The sequence below is a fragment of the Penicillium arizonense genome, assembly GCF_001773325.1.
Source record: "Penicillium arizonense strain CBS 141311 chromosome Unknown PENARI_contig079, whole genome shotgun sequence".
Lineage (NCBI taxonomy): Eukaryota > Fungi > Ascomycota > Eurotiomycetes > Eurotiales > Aspergillaceae > Penicillium > Penicillium arizonense.
This window is the reverse complement of record NW_019173356.1, coordinates 7,909-25,410: the sequence shown is the minus strand read 5'-3', so window position 1 is coordinate 25,410 and position 17,502 is coordinate 7,909. Positions and strand designations below refer to the sequence as shown.

General features: G+C 43.0%; 4 protein-coding genes across 4 annotated transcripts; 3 read left to right on the top strand and 1 right to left on the bottom strand.

The window, feature by feature from the left end:
• Nucleotides 1-43: 43 nt before the first annotated feature.
• On the top strand, nucleotides 44-1,585 carry PENARI_c079G08270 (uncharacterized protein; the record flags this gene model as incomplete). Its single annotated transcript, XM_022637686.1, has 1 exon — nucleotides 44-1,585. A coding segment is annotated over one exon (1,542 nt), but the record flags the coding sequence as incomplete, so codon positions are not given.
• Nucleotides 1,586-6,387: 4,802 nt separating this feature from the next.
• PENARI_c079G01113 (uncharacterized protein) lies at nucleotides 6,388-6,523 on the top strand (the record flags this gene model as incomplete). Its single annotated transcript, XM_022637682.1, has 2 exons — nucleotides 6,388-6,450; nucleotides 6,497-6,523. 2 exons carry the CDS (start codon nucleotides 6,388-6,390, stop codon nucleotides 6,521-6,523), a joined length of 90 nt encoding a protein of 29 aa, XP_022482462.1.
• Nucleotides 6,524-7,203: 680 nt separating this feature from the next.
• Nucleotides 7,204-8,284, bottom strand: PENARI_c079G06016 (uncharacterized protein; the record flags this gene model as incomplete). Its single annotated transcript, XM_022637684.1, has 4 exons — nucleotides 7,204-7,369; nucleotides 7,439-7,575; nucleotides 7,960-8,127; nucleotides 8,249-8,284. 4 exons carry the CDS (start codon nucleotides 8,282-8,284, stop codon nucleotides 7,204-7,206), a joined length of 507 nt encoding a protein of 168 aa, XP_022482459.1.
• Nucleotides 8,285-9,945: 1,661 nt separating this feature from the next.
• PENARI_c079G06865 (uncharacterized protein) lies at nucleotides 9,946-10,339 on the top strand (the record flags this gene model as incomplete). Its single annotated transcript, XM_022637685.1, has 2 exons — nucleotides 9,946-9,951; nucleotides 10,025-10,339. The coding sequence occupies 2 exons, from the start codon at nucleotides 9,946-9,948 to the stop codon at nucleotides 10,337-10,339; spliced, it is 321 nt and encodes a 106-aa protein (XP_022482461.1).
• Between the last annotated feature and the right edge of the window lie 7,163 nt (nucleotides 10,340-17,502).

Sequence of the window (17,502 nt, the reverse complement as noted above, 5' to 3'; positions counted from 1 at the left end):
GGGCGTGCTTGCGGATTTCACCGGCCGGCAGACGAAGAATAGCAGTGATCCATACCAGGTCGTTCTTGCCTTGCTGCGCACCACCTCGGGCTGCCAGGTCCTCGCGCGCCGTCTCTATCGTACGTTCGCGCGTGATGGCTTTGACACGGTCTTCTCGGGGGACCTGAAGGAGGCCTATGATGACAATGAGGAGGCAGAGGCTGCCTTCTCCATGTTTGACCGGGATATGAATGGGGATATCTCTATGGAAGAGCTTGAAGGTGTCTGTGTGGATATTGGCCGTGAGCGCAAGTCTATCACTGCATCACTGAAGGACCTTGACTCTGTTGTGTCAAAACTGGATCAAGTTTTCATGTTCTTTGTCTTTATTATCATTATCATTGTCTTCCTCACGCTGATCTCAACGTCCGCAGCGGGAGTGCTGACCTCTGCTGGTTCTACCATCCTCGCTCTATCATGGATGTTCTCTACAACTGCCACCGAGTTCTTACAGTCTATCATTTTCGTCTTCGTTAAACACCCATTTGATGTTGGTGACCGAGTTACCATCTACGGTAATTCCGGGGCCTCAGGCCTTGGTGACGACTACTTCGTCAAGGAGATCGCGCTCCTATATACCGAGTTTAAGAAGATGGAGGGCCACATCGTCCAAGCACCAAATAGTGTCCTCAACAATCTTTTTATCCTCAACCAGCGCCGCACAGGTGCTCTCGCCGAGGCCCTGCCAATTGTTATCAAGTACGGCACAACCGTCGACCAGATGGAGCGACTCCGCCACCGCCTCGTAGAGTTCGTGCGCAGCGAGAGGCGCGATTTCCAGAGTATGATCCTCCACGAGCTCCGCGAGGTCACAGAAAACTTATCCCTGACCCTTAACGTCGTCTTCTTCTACAAATCCAACTGGCAGAACGAGGGCCTGCGTCTGCAGCGCCGCAACAAGTTCCTCTGCATGCTCATGATCGCGCTCCAAGAAGTCGGCATCGAGGGCCCTCGCATGAACCTCCAGGGCTACAACGTCGACACGCCATTCCACGTCGCTTATGCTGGCCCGCCTACTGGTGCACCATCTACCTACCAACACCACACACCCGACGAAGGAGCCGCAGTCGGTGCCGAACCCGTGCAAGTCCCCATCGGCAAAAGCTTCCACAACATTCCCGAGAACACCGGCTCCAGCAGCGGCGTCCAACAGCGCCACTCCATCCTCCGCAGAGACATAGAACGGTCCCGCGGCGAATCCACGCATAACAATAAACACGTCGACTTCTCGCTCGGCATGTCGGACCTCTCCTCCAACGACATACTGGGTGACGTCTTCGAGGACCGGGGTATCGCCGCCCACAGGGACGAGATTGCCCGCTCCGCAAATCAGCACGCTGATGAGCGCTGGATGCAGAAAATCACCCAGGAAGAAGGGATTGCCTCACAAGATGGACGAACCTCTGCTGATAGCCGCAGTGTTCGCAGCGAACACGATGAGGCGTCTTCCGCCCGACACCGCTTTCCCGGGCATAGAAATCGGGGGAGCGTCAGTCGGGGGCATGGGGATCTGGAGTCTGGCTCTGGTCGTGGTGTGCAGGAGTGAGCTGAGACTGCTGTGCGCAGATTTTGCTTCTTTCAAGAAAACAATACAGACGATGATGATGATAGGTGTTTACTAAGATGTTTACTAAAATATGCTTCCTGAGATATTGATTACTTTTTTTCTTTTTTTCTTTTTTCAAGCTGAAATAAAGGGGTAGCAGGACTCCTATCCCACGGGGGTGGGTGCAGTCTGCCAGACTGCAGGTTAGGGCTTGGCTCTTAACTATGGTACCTCAATATACGGCTACGCCAGACTGCAGGTTCTTTTCCTCGCCAGACTGCAGAGGTCTATTTAGCCCCGATCGGTCTAAGACTTACATTGGCTATAGACGTATACGTGAGGTATCTCCGATTTGCTTCGGAGTTTGCACAGCCTTCTAGTAATTGAGTTATACGCGTTTGAAGTATTTTGGTCTTGTACCTCCTTGTACCTTTTTGGGTGGTTACAGTACTATAGGTTAGACGTTTACTCCGTGACCACGGGCTATGTATTGCTCCGATTAGTCTATGAATTCGACACGGTCTATTCAACTATTAGTTCTAAGAATTGTGAAAGTTTGACCACGATCAGACTAATAATAGTAGTGTGGTTTATAATCAAAAATTGGTGAAAAGTTTTGATAGGGTCACCCGGTCGTAGTACTAACGTTCGATGTTTACTCCACGACCACGGGCTACGTATTGCTCCGATTAGTCTATAATTTAGACACGGTCTATTTAACTATTGAATCTAGGAATTGTGAAAGTTTGACCACGATTAGACTAATAATGGTGGTGTGGTGGATGATCAAAAATAGGTGAAAACCTTATATGCGTTGCGACCGACGGGATTTATTACCGTAATCGGATACCCACCCTTATCTATAGCGGCCCCTACTAAATAGATTACCCCGTATTTGTATCTTATACCCCGTATTTTACTCTTAGCGGCCACGTGAATAGATAGGTTCACCTAGAACGTCGGGCACCTTAACTAGCTAGTCCTATGTACTACGAATCCAATAAGGGGTCTATTCGATAGAGAAAAGTTAGCTGATTTCAAATATACTATTTATAAACTAGTAGGTCTGTTAGTAGGCGAGTTATTAGCGGTTAAACCTTAGATTTCTAGTAAAAGGTAGTATATTAGTATATTATAGTCTATCTAATATAGTAGTAGACATTATTAGCTAATAAGCTATAAGCTAGACCTAATTAGGATACTAGGAAACCTTATTTCCTAGTAGTAAAAATTTAGACTAATATTGTAGAGATATATATCGGAGTGTAGAGATATATATAATTGAGAGTGCCACCTAAGGTCTCTCTACAGGACGGTTTTTAACACTTTTTTGACTAATCGGGAGTAGTCTACTCGATGACTTCCTAGTGTTTTTACAATTATTATTTCATTATTAGATAGCCCGTACTTTTCTAAGTAATATAATACTAAGCTTACTCCGGGGGGTCTACTATTACCTAAGATAGAGGGGTGTTTATTACTAGATGTATATTTCTGTTTAGGCCGGAGCTGCCAGAATTGGCGTCATTTGACGCCGAAAATGGCGTCGTTAGCCCAGGGGCTTTATGCCACGGCCAGACAGTGACTCGCGCACGCACGCGCTAATACGCCTACGGCCCACGCAGTTATCTATCACTCGCTCGCTGCTCACCTAGCGCTCACCTATCGCTCACCCAGCGCTCACCTAGTGCTCACCCCTACGCACCCTCGGCTCACCTCCCATTTCTTGCTATTTTCGCAACGTCGATGTCTTTCAATACGTGGCCCCAGTCGAAGATAGAAAAAAAATATTTAGCTCTATATAGGTAATAGGAGCTATTCTATATTATTATAAATAGTGCCTCTAACCCCCTAGAACGATCATACTTTTTCTAGTATATCCCCTTCCCCTTAAATATACTCGTATCTATACTACACTGCCACTTTGACCTTAAGGGTTAGATATTCTTATATCGCTATATCTCCCTACGTCGCACGTCACTCCAATCTATCACCACCGACACGGCGAGATAGCGAGGTATCAAAGTCGATCTAGCGATAGAAGCCCTCACTCCGAATCTTTTCGCACGGAGTCCGAGATAACCGACATTAAATCCGAAACCGATATATCAACCTAGGAACCTCCCTTAGTGTTAGTTCGTAGACGCCACCCTCGTGTTTCCCTCGTTAATAAACGTGGGCGTAGCCGAGGGTTATTAATTGGTTCTAGCTATATATCCGATAATAAGGAAGGAAGCCGGGCTCGTCATAAAAGGCGAAAAAAGAAACCCACACTAGGAATATAGCTAAACGATATAAGAACGGTCTAAGATAGGTAGAGGAATAATATAAGCTTAAGCGATACTAACGGAGGGGAATCTACAATAGATCTAGATATTGAGTTAGATAAGATTTTATCTAATAGCGATAGTGATAGTTATATAGAAGGTACGAAGACCTAGATTGCATTTATAAAGGATCGTTAGGAAAGGTAGGCGAAGCGAACCTATAGATATCCTCCTTTACCTATTATCTAACTAGTGCCTAGATTCTATCGGAAATAGCACTAAAAATAGTATATATCTTCCGATTCGAGATAGAAAGACCCTTAATACGCCCTTTAGGTAGCCGGAAAGAGAGAATTCACGAAGTTTCTCTACTAGGGACTTTAAGTAAAGCGCGGTCGGGATAGGCGACGCGCAAAAGGTATTAAGAAGGCTAGTACTCTTAATACGTACTAGAAGATATTTCTTCGCTATTACGAGAAAACTAACTAGGACCCTATACCCTATAATCTAGGACGAAGAATAAGAAAGGTTAGGCTAGAATTTTCTAATAATAGATATATTACTAACGGGATAATTTCTAAAGAGTATTCGGAAAATCGTGAAAAGGAAAGGGTTAATCACCGACGAAAAAGAAAAGCCACCGCTATATATTAAAGATATGGTTATCTTATAGGAGACTATTCTCCGCACGATAGAAAAGCGGTTCTATATTAGACTTTAACGAATATAATAATACCTTTATAATCTTATAGCCTACTTTACGGTAAATCAAATTAGTGTAATAAGAAAGCTTTAATATAAGCACCTATAGTGCTCAATCTAACGAGATCCGAAAGGGGGGCCGCCCCGTATTCTACTTAAAATTACCTATAAGTTTGCTAAAACGTATCTCGGTGTGATATAAGGGTATAGGTTAATTAACGCTTTCTATAGGAAAAATTGCTTCTTATAAGTGTAGATCACTAATATTAGGTAGGAACACTTTTATTATTCCTAAGATTATTTATAATCCGTCGCTTATATTAAGCCTATATAAGTTTTTGCTTAGTATTCTTTTCGATAACGACGCTTTCTATACCCCTATAATAAAATCCCGGGACGACCTTAAAAGACTTTAGCTAGAAGATAGCCGGTAGTAGCTACTATTACCACTAAAAGCTAAGAAGGTAAATCATTATATATTCTATAAGGTCGTGGCAATCCGCGGCGTCGTATAGATTATTAGAGATTAGCCAATCTCGACCTTAGCTCTAGATAAGCAATATCAAATCTTTAGGGAGATTGCTAGTTTTCCGAACCTTTATATATATTATAACTGGTACGGTGGTAGGACAATACTTAATTAGAGTAGTAAGTTACCCTACTCTCGGTTCTTATAAGAAAGCGAAAAAAGGGCTAAGAAAGGAAAGGGCTCGTGAGCGATATATAACAAAATTTAATTATAAAACACGTAAGTATTCGAACATTTTTGAACTATTATCTCCCGCGTCGCATCGGTACGGATATATAGGTAGTAATAAGAGGTCTTAAACCTAACTTAGCGATAATAAGAGCGGTCACTCGTATAGGGAGATAGGTTAACACTTAACGGCCTCGCGAGCTTATAGATACCTAGAAAGTAGGTATTAAAGAGATCCTAGAGTTATAAGAGGCGATCTACAAACGTGATAGGTTCGCTCGAAAACTAAAATAAAGCGGCAAAAAGAGCTATAGAGGACTAGATCGACTTAAATAACTTAAGAGGAATATGATTAATATACGTAGTCGGCTCCTTTACAATCTTTATAAGCGTGTAAGGGAAGAATTCGATAGTAGCTAAGTAGTTAAGGATATTTAGCGATAGCTTACTACCGGAACCGCGGTTTAAGACGATAAAACTAAGGAGCGCCTAGTAGCTAGGGAAAATATACTACCGGAGTAGATATTTCTCTTAGAAAAGCTAATAATATAGCCGACTTTATTATCTTTAGAACGGGAGTCGAAGCGGCGAAATAAGGTAGTTAAAGCTATTCGTATATACTACCGTGTACGAGAAGGTAGGCCCTAAAGAGGACGACGACTAAAGAAACCCGTTCCTCGTGATAATCTTATACTATATAGCCCTCCTACACTAGTTTCTACATAACCCCCTATACCATATTTACTACGCGAAGATACTTTACGAAAGGTAGAAGCGTATATCTAGGCCGCCGCTAAACCACTAGGATGCTTCCAATATTTTAGAAACCTAGAAGAATCGGACGACCGTCGGATAAAACACTATTCTCGACATAAATATCTTCTACGTTATTTCAGGGATATATATCTACATAACCGTCGCTGTAAGTACTGCAATATATCGGTTAAGCATAAAGATAGTTTAAGGAGGCATGCCTATAAGAAGCATCGACTTAAGACCTAGGCTATTCTGCTAGTCTCTAGAGATAAGCTAGATCTAGCCATACTCTATCTGCCTCGTTAGGGTCAGCGCATACGACATTATACACTAGGTTTAGGCTACCACCATAGCGTAAAATAGCACTCTATTTTCCAAAAATGTTCCAAATCTATATGCATACATACAGACGTCTCCTGCAGCGGTATCTGTACTTTATTCGGGTAAGCAGCGTCCTACGTATATCTAAGGCAAGCTGACTGGCTATAGGTGTTACCATTCTACTCGGACAGCTAGATTATTACCCGCTAGGGACCATGGTCACGGAGAAATAGCCGGTGACGATCAATATCATTGCTCGCCGGGGTTGTGATTTTATGCTCTCCAATATAATCAAGAAGCTTATAGAAGAAGGATTGCTGAGATATATCAAGACCAGAAAGACGGCTTTTTAGCAGGGTATAAACACACTTAGTTACATCTATAACTATCGATAAGGACAAATGATTTATCCTACCCCATTAAGAGGAACGGTCCTAGAAAACAACATATGAATTCAATAAGTTAGATAACATATAGTTATTTCTATATAGCATAATAAATAACAGAACCGGGAGTAGACTAAATCACTAAGAGTGAGAACCCGAGCTTCTATAAGGAATATAACCCTAATGCGTGTCAATAGGTATGCTAACCGAGAAAGCTCTATTCGCTAAGGCCACCAAAACCTACTAAGACGGAGCAATAGGGGGGCAGTATTGCAGCTCATAACAAGAAGGACTGCCATTAACGGAACACCTCGCCCCATTATAGCTCGTCCCCTTAGGACACTACGGATTATCCTTAGACGCGTAGAAGAACCTATTGAATTTCTGACCTAGGGGACACTCGGGCTCCAACGTTCTAACGCACTTATCATCCTTTAAGTCTAACCTAGGGGGACATTTAGGCCGCTTAATCAACACGTACATTCTAAACTAGAATTGCGTACTAGGCGGACAGTCGGGCGCCCTCTTAACGATACATTCCTCGCCGACGAGGCTAGACCCGGGCGGACATTTAGGCTTATTCTTAGAGACATATTGGTTATCCACGAAACGGAATCCCGGTGGGTATTCGGGGTTATCGTTTGCGACGTATTCACTGCCGCGCGGGACGAGACCTTTAGGACACTAGGGTGGTATAACCGAGATGCATCGGTTTGCGTCTTACGATATGTCTGGGGGATAGGACGGGGGCGCTGGATAGACGCAGTCTTCGTCGATACGCTCGAGACCCAGGGGACATTCGGGGTTCTCGGTAGAAATGTAGTTCTTGCCCTTAACTCGGAAGCCGGGTGGGCATTCTGGCTAGACGTCTGCAAGGCACTTATCGCCTACTAGCGGGAAACCGTCTGGGCATTCGGGTGTGGTCGGGATGATATAGTTGTCGTCCTAGTATATCTCATTCTTAGGGCACTGAGGGGCCCTATTAGAGCGGTAGATGGTCCCGCTGAGAGTAAACCCGGATGGACACTCCGGAGGCGTGGCGTCCATATAGTGATCTTTGAATAGACGGAGGGGTGGTGGACAGCGCGCTAGCTTATCGCCTCGGCAGTGGTCGTCATAAATATACGAGCCTTCTGGATAGGTTGGGGGTTATGTGGATATACACTCTACGCTATTGAACCGAGTAGGAGGCGCATAGGATGGCGTTTCGTCGAGTAGGCAGTACTGTCCGTTCTATACACCTACCTCGTAGGCGGGCGTCTCTTCTAATACGCAGTAGCCGTCGCGGAATTCTAGTGGTGGATCGTAGACAGGTTGCTTGTGAGGAGCCGTGACGTATTTCTCACCGTTATATATGGTCCTATCCGGGCACGATCCGGGATCCGTAGGGATAAGGAAGTATGAGGAACCATCCTACGTCTAAGCCGTTAGGCAGCATCGCCCGGTCTAAGAGGGTCGATAGAAGGCTAAAGCGAATCTAGGGGGGCATACGGGCTCCTCGCGGCGTACGCATCGTTTGTTCTCTAACTCTAACCCTAGGGGGCACTGAGGCTTTTGGTCTGTTCGACATTGCCTATCCTCGAAAGGGCCTAATGTATAAGCTGGCGGTGTTTGAGACACGCACTTCCTATTTCGAGACACTGTTCTAGGGGGACACTCGGGGTCACGGCTTAGGCGACAATAAGAACCGTCGTTCGTGTACCTAGGAGGGCACTCCGGTCGCTCTTTGGAAACGCACGTCCTATTAAGCACGATAAGGTCCGGTCGCCTACACGACGGCCTATCTCTGGCGATACAGCTTTCCCCGTCGTATCGTAAGCTATCGGGACAATCTAGACCGGACCGGGAGATACACCGATCGTTCTTAGGGAAGAAGCTATATAGGCACTAAGGGCCTTCCTGGTACACACAATGGCTATCACTAAACCGGTATCCGTTGTCACAGCCGGGAGGGATCGACAGCATGTAGGTCCCGTTTATCTAGTTAGATCCTAACGGGCAGATTGGGTCTTAAGTGGACACGCATAAATAGTCTTGGTATTGGAAACCACGCGGGTATTGTGGTCCTCTGGTATAGACGCATATTCTATCCTAGAAGACCGTGTGCTCGGGACAGATGTCTCTCTGATATAGCAGACACCTAGTCCCGTCATACACGGTCCCCTTTAGACAGCACTTTAGGTCGGTTTCGCCTATGGTGGGATTACGCTAGGAGGACGGGACAATATCGTCGAGGGTGATTGCGCGGGAGGGATAATCAAGGACTTTTTGCAATCCAGCCAACTGCTAAGAGGCGACCTAAAGTGCTCCACTAGCCAATAGGAGTGCTAGAGGGAGCTTTATTGACAGTCTTCTTACTCGAAGAATAGAAAAAAGAGTTAGAACACGAGACCAATTGCATAAATGATATAGAATTGACGGAAGGATAGCCTCGTTATATAGTCACACTTGATACCTCTAAGACTCTCAACATTATTACGAGGGGACGGACGAGATACCCTAATATTACACTTACTATATCATCCCTGATTGTTCTGGAATAGACCGGCCGAGCGGGCAAAAAAAGGCGAACATCCTTCTGCTACGCGGAGAATCCAGCTCTGACCTCGAAATACAACGTGATAGAGCTTAACCTGTAGTTATGGGCAATGCTAAGGACAGCAGGCTGAATAAGTTGCAGAATAGCCCAATAGCCCCCGCTGGATCTGCGTGGCGCTACTCTGCATTATCTGATCATAGAGATAGATCTATAGGCACACTCTAAGTTTCGAACTCGTCATATTTTCCCGTCTCAGCTCAGGTAGCCACATTGAATCAGAAGCATGATACAACCTATAAAAATTCGCTCAACTCGAGTTGCCATGCAGCCATTTTCACACTACGCGCCTTTGGATAACGCAGCGCTCTCAGTTGCCACTATTTCTGTGTAGAGTTAGGGACTCAATGGTGCAGATTGCTCGGTTAGACTTTCCTGAGATTTATATAGTCGCTTCGTCTTTCTTGTTGCGGACAAGGCGAACATGGTGGCTACCTGAAGCTACCAATTTGCAAACATAGCGTGACTTGGATTGCCGCCGGTGGACAACAGCATGCATATGGATACTCTCTTATAAAGCTCAACCAGCGCACCAAGCTTGTCCCACTGCTTTCGTGGAGTATCACCTTCACCTTGTTAGCTCTCTTCAACATAGGCGCTTCAAATCTCTACCGCTCTATACTCATGTCCCTTCTATGGGCGTCAGTGTGGTTTAGTAGCCTCGCAAGAGCCGACTATAATCGCTTCTGTCCCGATAAAGCAGGGCAAATCTAGGTCGATTCCACCTTGTACACCGTCACCTGTGATACTTCCTATATATCTCCTGCTCCCAAGAAGGTAAAGGAGGGCGTATCCCCCGAGGACTATGCTCGGCTATGTACGGCGGAGCCAGCCTGCCATACCATGGTCTGGCATTCTAGAAACTGCTGGCAGTCCGATAAAATAGACGCCGTCTCATTCCGCGTCCCAGGCGCTGTACTATTGATACCAGGCGAGAAACATGATCCCGTCACTGGACCATCCCCTAGCGAGGGGCAACAGAAATGCCTCGAGGAGAAGGAGCTGTTGGCACAGGAGAAGGAGCAATAGGGTAGATCCTTGGTGTAGTGTGAAGCCGAGAAGAGCGGCATATCTGCCGCAAAAACCGCATGCGAGAACAATCTCGCGGCTGCAAACCAAAAAATTGAGCGACTATCTAACCTACTCCCCGCCAACTTCGTTCCGGGTAGGCCTCCCCTTTTATCTGTGGACGACCTGGGCTAACATAACCTAGCCCAAACTGATGATGGGCGGGAGGTGATTATTGCTGGGAAGAAATGGAAAATATATTACGCCAAGTGTATATCTCCCATTGCCAGGTCCTGTACCATGCTAATTGGTTTGTAGTGAATGATCGTGAAGGCGGGTGGGATGTGGGTGCTCCTCTTATACCCTCCTATATGGAGTGCATGAAACTCTGTGCGTCAAAGCCGACATGTGTCCTTACAGCATGGGCCAACGGTGCAGTCGGTCAATATACGTGCTACATGAGATCGCATGGCCAGCACACTGTTCAGACCACTACTGGACCCTATACTTCTACTCACCTTATTGGACCCGCTTGAGTGCGAGTAATAGATACTCACCGGTTCGAGTCGATCAGGGGAGGGTGACGTTTGTCCAACTACGGTGATCCTTCGAGTCATCGATTCGTGTTTCGACTTGTCCTTTGCTTGCTTGCCAGGACTGTTGAATATATGTCTGTAGATTTCTTCAAAACAATGGCATAAAGTCTGTCTTTGTACGCAGCTCTCAGGTTCTATTATTCCAACAACAAAACTAGAACGAACTTAATCTGTTAAATATCGTTAAGGCCGCTAGGAGATCAGCGGAACGAGAATCGTCCAACGTAGCGGAAGATGCGCCTGTGAGAGGGGCCGTGGTGAGAACCAAAGCTGGGACCAGAAATAGGCAAACTCGCATGGTCAGGCTGCCTATTGTGGAGCAGTAGTCTTAAGCTAAAAGGATAATCAACGCGGGGTCAATCAGAATAGCTAATTGTTAGCAGTCATGATCATCGGCAGAGAAGCTAGCTATAGCACTAAAGCAAGCCTGATAAGACAGATCACATCATGCATCCAGGCCTGTCAGGTCAACTTAACTTACCTTTTCCTTCTTCTCGGGGTGATAGGTGGATGTTTCTCATTTCATTTTTAAGTATAACCAAGGTGAGCCACGCCCTCGTCCTCTCTGACACGTTTTAACAACAAAATACTAACGGGGTTCGGTTGACCCAAATCCGCATCACGGACGATATAAAGCTATGAATATTAGTTTGGGAACAAGAGATCGCTTTCTTTTCCTGTCCTTGCTGTGGCCTAGCTAGTGAATTTTCTGGAGTCATACTGGCGGTCCTTGCTTTGCTATTCAGTGTCTTACAGAGGTGGTGCCCCGTGCGCCGTTGCGCGTCACTTTGGCTGCATTCTGAATTATACGGTATCTGCAGCATCAACCAGACCGAAAATCACACACACCGCACTTGGAACTCAACTAGTACTGGTAGCGCTGACTATGTACAGTGACCCTGAAACTAAACTATGGATCATTGGGTGAACCAAAAAGGTGTCGCAGGCCTGTGTGGGGTGGGGATTGTTGCGAGCTAAAACAGTGTCGCGCAACAAAAATGCATGCCTATTGGGGTTGTCCAAAGTTTGACTATCCCGGAATTTGTGGGAACTTTGAGCTAGAACCAAAGCTTATTGGCTGGTTCCTCTTAGCCCTAAGAGAGCAAGACACAGCGCGGCTATTACGCACCATACTCGTTTCCTCGCTCACTATATTCTTAGGGTCGCTGTTTTGCCGCCGTGGTACCTTGGAAGGAGTCTAACCAGCTTTACTATACTTTATATCTGAAACATAAGGGCCACGGTTTTAAGAATCAGATATATAAATGCTAGCTTTTATCACTTAACTATTCACTCTATATAAATTCTTAGTCTCGGCCCTTTTACCCGCTAACTATCGTTTAAGCTATCGATTTTCTCATAATAGCTAAGATATCTCGTAGACGTTCTATAGTGTCTAGCTTAGAGAAGAAATCGATTCGGCAGAAGAGAGATCGGCGTAAGTCTAGTTTAGAAAAGAAGTCACATAAATATAGCAAGATATACGGAGCAGATGTTTGCTTAGGCATACGAATTCGAGAATCGGGACAAGTGTTCATCTTTTCTACCGATACATCAGGATTTTAGACGTTCTTAAGTTCTCAGCTAGTATATGCTACAACAAAGGTCTCTATGGCTTCAATCATCCTAACTTTCCTAGGACTCCTATTACCCAACGCCGGTTCGAAGAACCGAAAAGAATCTCTAATTAGCGGAGCATCTTAGTGTTCAATAAGCCTAGCGAACGAGAAATAGGCCTAAGGAGGTATACGTATAAGAAACACCGACCTACAACCCTATACGGATATAGCTCTAAGTAGAGGATAAGAGCTTTTTTGCGGGATTCTAGTAGACTTCAGAGTGCTATAAAATCAAACGAAGGTAGGTGGACGTGAATATTTGCGTAGGCATCTATTTAAATAGTATTTAAGAAGTTTCTTCGTCTAGGACGATAACGTAGACTCGAACTCTTAGCGCCTCTTAAGTTAGACCTTTATTAGTGGCATAGAAGGTATGATCCGTTGTTCTTTTTCTATAACTAATGCCGTAGAATATATATAGTGCATATTAGATAGCACACACAATAATAATAGCGATCTATGCTTAAGCTCCGTAATAGACAAACTATTCCTAATATAACGGCCGATTTCGATATTCAACCGTCGTCGAAACGTTGAAAACCGCCTTCTAAAGTGCTATCACTATAACTCGACTAGTGAACTTTAGAGCTCCGTCAACAAAGCTTAGCATAGCATAGAATAATCTCGTAACCTCCACGCACGAACTATCATTAGATAGCCACAAATTCCAAATGACGTGTATACACTTTAACGTAGGTCGGGACCAGCACCCGTCTAAGTGCTTCTAGCGGTTCCTCTATATATTACGATTTATGCCAAAATTGGGTCAAACTAGGTGCTTTCCGGGTTGTCTAGGGCTCTAGTGGTTAGATTCTAGGTCGTGAACTCGACCAAAATTAGGTTATACGGAAGTCTAATTAGAACTAAACGAGGCTTAACTCTATTCTTTTTAGGACTTTAGACAAGATATTCTAGTAGACCGAAAGGGAATAAAGAAGAAGGATAATAATTAATTCTAGGCTGAGCTTTATAGCTTAGAGCTAACTAGGGCTAGCAAATATATCTAACAAATAAGTCCTAAAACCTAAGGCACCTAGAGTGCTTAACATACTTATATATATCTAGAAGCTAACCCCGAATATTAGTCCACTACCTTTTCGCTAGAGCTTCGTGTACTAGAGTTCCGAATGCTAATAGTCTAGACGGATTATCCTTACGGTTAGAAAGTCCGAATATATATAAATATAAACGTGGAAAGAATTGATGTCTAGGTGAGGCTAGAGCTCCGAATACTCGTGGTCCGGACGGATTAGCTGTAGTGGAAAGAGAGGGTCCCTTTTTCTTTTATGGTGCTTTCGGAGTACGGTATTTTTTTTCCGCGCCTTTTTTCTAAGCTAGGACTTATTTTAGCGATATATATAACAACGAAAGGTTCTATTAACGTACGTATAATCATATTGAATAATCCTATTGTAAAATTTGCATAGGTTAAAATATTATCCGATGAAAGAAATAGCTTTAGTAGATAAGAACTAACGTAAGAAGTTATTTTTATAAGAGTAATTATATAAATAATAAGAAAGCTATAGTAACAAGTAGACAGCCTCTTTATAATAGTTCGTGTGGAAGTATTTGCAATACTATTTTCGGCGTAGAGAGTAGGGATTATGGCGTAGTAGTACACTATCGCAACATAAGTTGTTAGTACACACGTATAGTAAGATTTGCTATTATCACCGGTGACGTGCTCTGCAAGACTCTTTCTAGCACCCTATATCTACTATTTGTAACGTTATTTTTTAATCTAGATAGTAGGAATAGGCCGTCCCAATTAGTGCGACACCGTTTTAAGTATTGCGTGTAAAAGGTGCGGGGACATACTGCGGAGTAGGGACACACCGACGGGTAGGGAGACACTAACGGGTAGGGAGACACTAACGGGTAGGGATATACTAAGGAGTAGAGACACACCGACGGGTAGGGAGACACTAACGGGTAGGGAGACACTAACGGGTAGGGATATACTAAGGAGTAGGGACACACTAACGGGTAGGGACACACTGACGGGTAGGGAGACATTGACGGGTAGGGATATACTAGGGAGTAGAGACACACTAGGGAGTAGGGACACACTACGGAGTAGGGACACACGGACGGGTAGGGACATGCTAAGGAGTAGGGATATACTAAGGAGTAGTACACTATAGTGCCGCTACTATAACGGGTTAGCGGGCGGTGGCAATAAGCGCGCCCTAGTTTCAGTGTCGTAAGTATATTTAACAATAAGCTATCTTCCCGTAATTTAACCTAATAGATTTATATACCTTCTTTAAACGGAGAAAAATAGAAATAAGCGAAAATATCCTTAGCTAGCGAATAAATAGCCTCGCCCTTCAAAGACTACAGTGCTACTAGGGATACGCAATTATTAAGTTATAGTATCTAAGATTAGAAGACAATAAAATTATAGGAATAAGAGGGTTCGCTGAAGAAAATATAACAAAAATACTTTAAATATTTAAGATCGAAGGCTATAGTAATCTAGAACCTAAGTATAGAGTCGCTACTATCATTGAGTAAGATATTTTAAGAAAGGCACTCACAAAATTAAACCTTACCTAAGAAGACCTCCTAGACCCTATAAATTAGCTAAATCTTATACTAGAAGGCGAGGATCTAATAACTTATATATATAGGAAATATCGTTTAAAAGCTAGCGAGAGATTTAGAGAGACTATATAGCTAGTTAATCTCTATCGAGACGGTAGGATAGTATAGCTAATACTGATTATCTCTAAAGGCTAATTATTTTATTAGATATCTCGATTGAGACACTCGCCTAATTATGTGAGGAATCGATAGAAAGTATAAAATTTACTATCGGCGAAATATATCGTACCCTTAGGTCCTACCAAATTTCCTAAAACGCCGCCTAGGAGTAGAAATAGTAGGCTAGACTAGGTTCCGAAGACTATCGTAAGTAGGTACGACGCTTATAACGTAACACTTATTAGCGTGATATTCTAGATATATTATTACCTTATATTAGGCTATAGAAACCTCTAAGATTATCCTAAATTATAAGGATACTAGGACTAAAATGCCCGGAGGTAAGTTTTATACCCGCGTATAGCTTATCTATAGCTAAATTCCTAGATCCTACTTTATTACCTACGGAAGATATATAAAATATAGAAAGTAGTTATTAATCCACAATAGGGTTTAGTTATCGACTTAGATTCCGTGCTCTAGATTAAAGGATTGATACCTAATATCTCACTAGCAGACCAAAGACGCGTCACGGATCTTATAGATTCGAAACGGATATTTCCCCTTATTATAATACCTAAAGATAGGGAGAAGGTTAAGACTTATCTTCTCCAAACGCCTAAGAGAATAATATCTCTTAATACGCTTCTCTAAGATATATTGTTCCTTAAAGAACTAGCAAAAGCCCTCTACCGTCTCTATCCTCCGAAATTTAAAGGAAGCTTCAAAAAGGTTACATTAAGTTAATAGAATCTTATTAGAGCTGCCGGGATCCTTAAAATTTAGACTATAGAACACAAATTTATAAAGATAAAATAAACTAAGCACTCGTTCTTAATATCTATAATCTAGCTTTAGCTTTTCGCTTACCGGCATTTCGTCCACTAGCGAAGCCGCGTAAGAAAAAATCGATATCGTTTCGAATAGCCTACTATAGATATAAGTTTAAGTAGACTTACTATATTAGCTTCGCGATTGGGCTTTAAATCTAAATAAATTAGCCTACTCTAAAATAATAACTTAGGATAACTTATAGTATAAGGATTTTTTAAATCTCTTTATAGGGAGGAGTTCTACAAATATAAGGAGTATAAAGTGCAATTAATATCTAATAAACTTTAGAGCTTTCTATAGCACCTTCCTAGGTATATAGAGGAAGAGGATACTACTACCTAATTTATAATAAACGACCTAGAACTTAAGGCGAGCTATAGATTTAATAGCCCTACGCGAGATAAGTGTGATCGGTAGCGCAAATATATATTTACTAATTAATTGTTCGGTCGAGATTAGCCATAGTCATAATATATAACGTCACTCGGTATCACAAAGGACATTATAGGCTATTTCTTCGGAAAAACTCTATTTTAATAACTCTAGGAGCAAAATTCTCTCCAAAGCTCCTATAGTCCTAAATCTATAGAGGTAGACACAGCGGGTTCTACTAAGGAGCGCCCTATAGTTCACCTACTAAACTCACCGCTAGTGGAAGTGCCCTAATCATCTATAAACTCCAGACTAGATATAATAAAAGACAACGACCGCACGTTAGAACTTAATAACTACCTAAGTGGAACCCCCTATCGTGATACACCACCGTTAGTAGCTAGCTTTAAGGAAATATCTTAATAAATAGAAATAAAAAACTACCTATCGACTAATCGGACGGTTTCTAAGATGCTTTTAGAGTGGTATCAATCACGCTAAGAACTAATTCTTATCTACCTTTTTGAATCACGAATTTACTACAAATTTTTCTTAGCTAGTGGATCAAACCTACGAGCAAATCTCCGAGACCTTACTAGGAAATATATTCTTATAGTGGCCAATAAGCATAAACTAGTAAACCTAGATATAAACGAAGTGTATAAAGCAGCTTTGAAACATCGGTTAGTACTAGTCGCGAAAAAAGACAATCTAAGCTATAAAAGAGAGCTAGAAGGGACTATCTCGTTAGATAAACTTCGAGAGTACTTTATTAACTACGATATCCATACGGGAAAGAGAAAGGCAGATTCTACGGCCAATCGATCTAGCAAGCGTCACAAGGATAGACACCTTTCGATAGATTATGAAGAGGAGCTGTGATACTACTTAGATTTGTTTATTTTTATTTTTATTTTTTTTCAGGAATCGGCGGTACCTAAATGCGAAAACAGGGTTGCAAAGAATCTCACACAGCTGTAGACTTATTGCCACAGCTTTATTAATAAAAGAAACACTTTTTAGGGACATTTTTTAATATTCATGTTTGAGATTG